This window comes from Aphanomyces astaci (genome assembly GCF_000520075.1).
Source record: "Aphanomyces astaci strain APO3 unplaced genomic scaffold supercont1.24, whole genome shotgun sequence".
In the NCBI taxonomy this organism is placed as follows: domain Eukaryota; phylum Oomycota; class Saprolegniomycetes; order Saprolegniales; family Verrucalvaceae; genus Aphanomyces; species Aphanomyces astaci.
The window spans coordinates 777,279-781,221 of NW_009798287.1; the positions used below are offsets into that span (position 1 = coordinate 777,279).

General features: G+C 52.7%; 3 protein-coding genes across 3 annotated transcripts; 1 reads left to right on the forward strand and 2 right to left on the reverse strand.

Moving 5' to 3' along the window:
• Positions 1-182: 182 nt before the first annotated feature.
• Positions 183-882, forward strand: H257_09814 (hypothetical protein; the record flags this gene model as incomplete). Its single annotated transcript, XM_009836174.1, has 2 exons — positions 183-332; positions 481-882. 2 exons carry the CDS (start codon positions 183-185, stop codon positions 880-882), a joined length of 552 nt encoding a protein of 183 aa, XP_009834476.1.
• Positions 883-1,309: 427 nt separating this feature from the next.
• On the reverse strand, positions 1,310-1,696 carry H257_09815 (hypothetical protein; the record flags this gene model as incomplete). The annotated part of the gene is made up of 1 exon (XM_009836175.1): positions 1,310-1,696. One exon carries the CDS (start codon positions 1,694-1,696, stop codon positions 1,310-1,312), a length of 387 nt encoding a protein of 128 aa, XP_009834477.1.
• Positions 1,697-2,177: 481 nt separating this feature from the next.
• H257_09816 (hypothetical protein) lies at positions 2,178-3,901 on the reverse strand (the record flags this gene model as incomplete). Its single annotated transcript, XM_009836176.1, has 3 exons — positions 2,178-2,389; positions 2,532-3,805; positions 3,879-3,901. 3 exons carry the CDS (start codon positions 3,899-3,901, stop codon positions 2,178-2,180), a joined length of 1,509 nt encoding a protein of 502 aa, XP_009834478.1.
• Positions 3,902-3,943: the final 42 nt, after the last annotated feature.

A 3,943-nucleotide genomic window follows, 5' to 3' on the forward strand; every position in this document is an offset into this window, starting at 1 on the left:
TACGGGGACCGGCCGCCACGACAGCACCCCCACGACGTCCGACGGCCGCGGCCACGTACTCAGATTTGGACTCGTCGTCTGTCGCTTTGGCCCCTTCTTCCCAACGACGAAGCAGTGGACGACCCACCACAGCCACCGGACGATACACTGGGCGATACACAGGAACGATTGGCACTACGGGAATGGCGACGACAGGGCGGACGATGGGTCGGTGCCACCCCAGCCACTCTTTGTCGTCCTTTGAATCCCCCGCCGACAGTTTGTTCGACACCGGTGTCTCAGGAGCGGCTGGGGTGGTGCTGGCTGTTGCCAACGCCGACACAAACGCAAGGGTAAACACGACAGACGAGTGCATGGTAAATCAAAAGGTGAAGTGTTTACATCCAGCCCTGCAATGTCTAATACTAGTATATGCTTGCCACTCAACGGCTACTCGCAACAATGCCAGTCAGCACTGTGATTGAAAGGTTGTGACGGTAGAAGACTACCCGGTTGTGTGTTATTTTCCGGTCGGCTGGCTTCCACTTAACCACAAAGTTCATCCAACAAGTTGCCATGTACTCGTCACGTTTGCTTGCTGTTTTGGCCTTTGCGGCGTTGGCCACTGCCGCCACCACTTCCCCTGAGAGTCGTCCCTCCTCGGTCTCTGTAGCAGACCGCACGGTGAAGGATGCCCAGGAGTGGTTGACAGTGTACCGCCCCATCATCTACCGTCCCATCATCTATCGCCCCGTGTTCAACGCCCCCCCTGCAGTCGCGTTGCCTCCAGTTATGCGACCTCGTTATGGAAACGTCGTGGTGGATCATCCAGTGGTCCGCGTCGCGACTGTGGGCGAGGGTGCCAAGGCAGCGGAACAAGGTGCAAAGGCGCAGTCGAATTAGATCGGAGACGTTATCGGAGTAGTCAGTTCGTGCTCGGCGCTAACACGAAAAACTGCACCCAGAGATGAACCAATGCTAAATCTAATGAATACTGGACTGCGACTTCTGCTCCATCACCTCCCCAGTTTGCTGCTTGATGGCAGAGCATATTAGCTTTGAAGTGGAGTTATGGTATCGATACTTGAGCTCACCGTCTTCTAGAACATTGGATTGGTCTGTGTGAGACTTGGCTCGAAATGGACACTAGCCTTTTCTACCCCCCCCCCGGAGTGGATAAAACTGTGACTTGGCTTTGCACATCGGTAAAATATATGGGGTCGATCCTCTGGGCCCTACACGTTTGTGAGAACTAAAGTTTCGTATATTCGCAAGGTCTTATGTACGCATTCCATTAGGTTTATACGGTTCTGCGGCAGTCCAAATACGCTTATGGAGTAGCCTTGGACTCGTCTTCGTAGTGACGGGGACCGGCCGCCACGACAGCACCCCCACGACGTCCGACGGCCGCGGCCACGTACTCAGATTTCGACTCGTCGTCTGTCGCTTTGGCCCCTTCTTCCCAACGACGAAGCAGTGGACGACCCACCACAGCCACCGGACGATACACTGGGCGATACACAGGAACGATTGGCACTACGGGAATGGCGACGACAGGGCGGACGATGGGTCGGTGCCACCCCAGCCACTCTTTGTCGTCCTTTGAATCCCCCGCCGACAGTTTGTTCGACACTGGTGTCTCAGGAGCGGCTGGGGTGGTGCTGGCTGTTGCCAACGCCGACACAAACGCAAGGGTAAACACGACAGACGAGTGCATGGTAAATCAAAAGGTGAAGTGTTTACATCCAGCCCTGCAATGTCTAATACTAGTATATGCTTGCCACTCAACGGCTACTCGCAACAATGCCAGTCAGCACTGTGATTGAAAGGTTGTGACGGTAGAAGACTACCCGGTTGTGTGTTATTTTCCGGTCGGCTGGCTTCCACTTAACCACAAAGTTCATCCAACAAGTTGCCATGTACTCGTCACGTTTGCTTGCTGTTTTGGCCTTTGCGGCGTTGGCCACTGCCGCCACCACTTCCCCTGAGAGTCGTCCCTCCTCGGTCTCTGTAGCAGACCGCTGTTTGCGTCTTAACTTGACGGACCTTGCGAAGATCGATCCAAATGCAAATCACAAAGTGAATTCCCCCCAGTGGCAAGTAAGGTAGTCACTTGTGCCTAACCCTAACTTAATCAGACAGCTGCTGGGCAGCCAATAATCTAACAAGCGAATAGGATCACACCCAGGATATCCAACCTAATCGAACACTTGGATACCTTCTTGGGAGGTGTTCAGGGGTTCCGCGAATGGTAAATTCGCAACAATCCCCCCCAACGATTGTGTCACGCCCAACGCAGCTGCCATCGCCTTGACTTGGGGATCGGTCTTGTTTGAGCGCACGTAGCGCTTGAACTCAGTTGGAATGTCTTCCAACAAATTGGCCGCCGGCTCCCATGAGGCTTCAATTTCTTGTAAGTTGTAAACCCCATAACTAGTTAAAAGCTTTAGCTCCTTGAAACTTCTCGACCTTGGTTTGGTCTCACAGTATAAAATTTTAGATATAATTACATGTTAACTGTAAACGATACAAGTGACATTACGAGTGCATACTGGTAGTAGTATTGAAATTGGGAATCGAACTCACGACCTGACGCGCCACTGCCCGCGCCATTTCGACGTCAGGGCCCAACACGCTTTCGATATCAAAGTAGCGTTCGATGCTGTCGAGAACCCCACCGCCACCTTCGCCGATGGTCGGCAACATATGCGTCAGCTTTCGTCGGTTTGCCAGAGCTTTAGAGCCCGGCAATTGGATGACTGTAGCTGAACTCGTGAGTAGCGTCCGAATGATCTCGAAAGCTTGTCCTGGGTTGGTGATAGGCCATTTCACGAAAACATGTAGTTTCTCCGTGCCTTCTCCTGTGACTTCCGAGAGCCAGAAGAAGTGCCAATGGTCGTTCAGGTCTGTCAAGAGGGCCACCACTGGATCTGTGGTAAGCAGGTCCAACGCGGTGAGCTCCGTCAAGGCCTGGAACATGGAGTCTGATTGAATAGACTTCTTCACTTCGACCACCATCCTTGCTCCAGGTAACACCCTTAAATCGTCAGCGTTACCCCTCAAGACTTCGTCACTGAGAATGACCAGGTCCGTACGTCCAGCGAGGTGGATATCAAGATGGGGAATGTAAGCGGTGAGGAGGTCGGGGGCATTTTCAACCCCAACCACACAAAGCTTCTCTTGCGCGAGCACATTGCCAATGCCGGTTTCCATATACTCGCGGTATCGAGCTCGTTGCTGGCTCTCGGTTAGCGCAATGGTTTGACCAGCAACGTCGACGGTTTCCCAGTGGAAAGCATCAACCGTAAAGCGGTCTTCATCAGGGTATGGGGTCGCGGACCAGTATTTCACCCACATGTTCATGTTTTGCAGAAATTCGACGCCGTTTTCGGAGTTCATTTGAGAATGGACATATCTCTTCTGCTTGGTCTCCACCATTTGCTCTTGAGCTGGCGCGGCCAACTGCGTCGTCGACGACTTCTCGTTCGCGACAGCAACAGTCACCAACACGTGAACTTCGCCTTCGTTCGGTTGAAACCTCGTTCCAAAGTGCATTGCATTGTCGATGCGCGACAATGGATCCATCGTGTCGAAGCCTTTCAGGTCGTCGAGCGTCAAAGCTTTGGCGCCAGCGAGGTTCAACCACGCACCTTCCTTGAACGCAAGGTACAGATCCAGGTCCTTAGAATCGCAGGTAATTGTGTTGACGTTCTTCTCCTTGATCTTGTCGTTGATGTTGAATAGGCAGGGGGGTGGGGGCAGGGGGTAGAACACGCACACAAAGGTAGAGCTCAGTTCGAGGTAAAACCAGGAATGAAAGCCAAGGCTACATCATTCCAAACCCCTCACATCCTTGCCCAGCAGCACACACAACCACACAAAACATAAGCTATGAAGACCTTACATAAGCCTTGGTCTTCATATCGCATAACACTGCCTCAATGTTCCTACCACCATACATTCC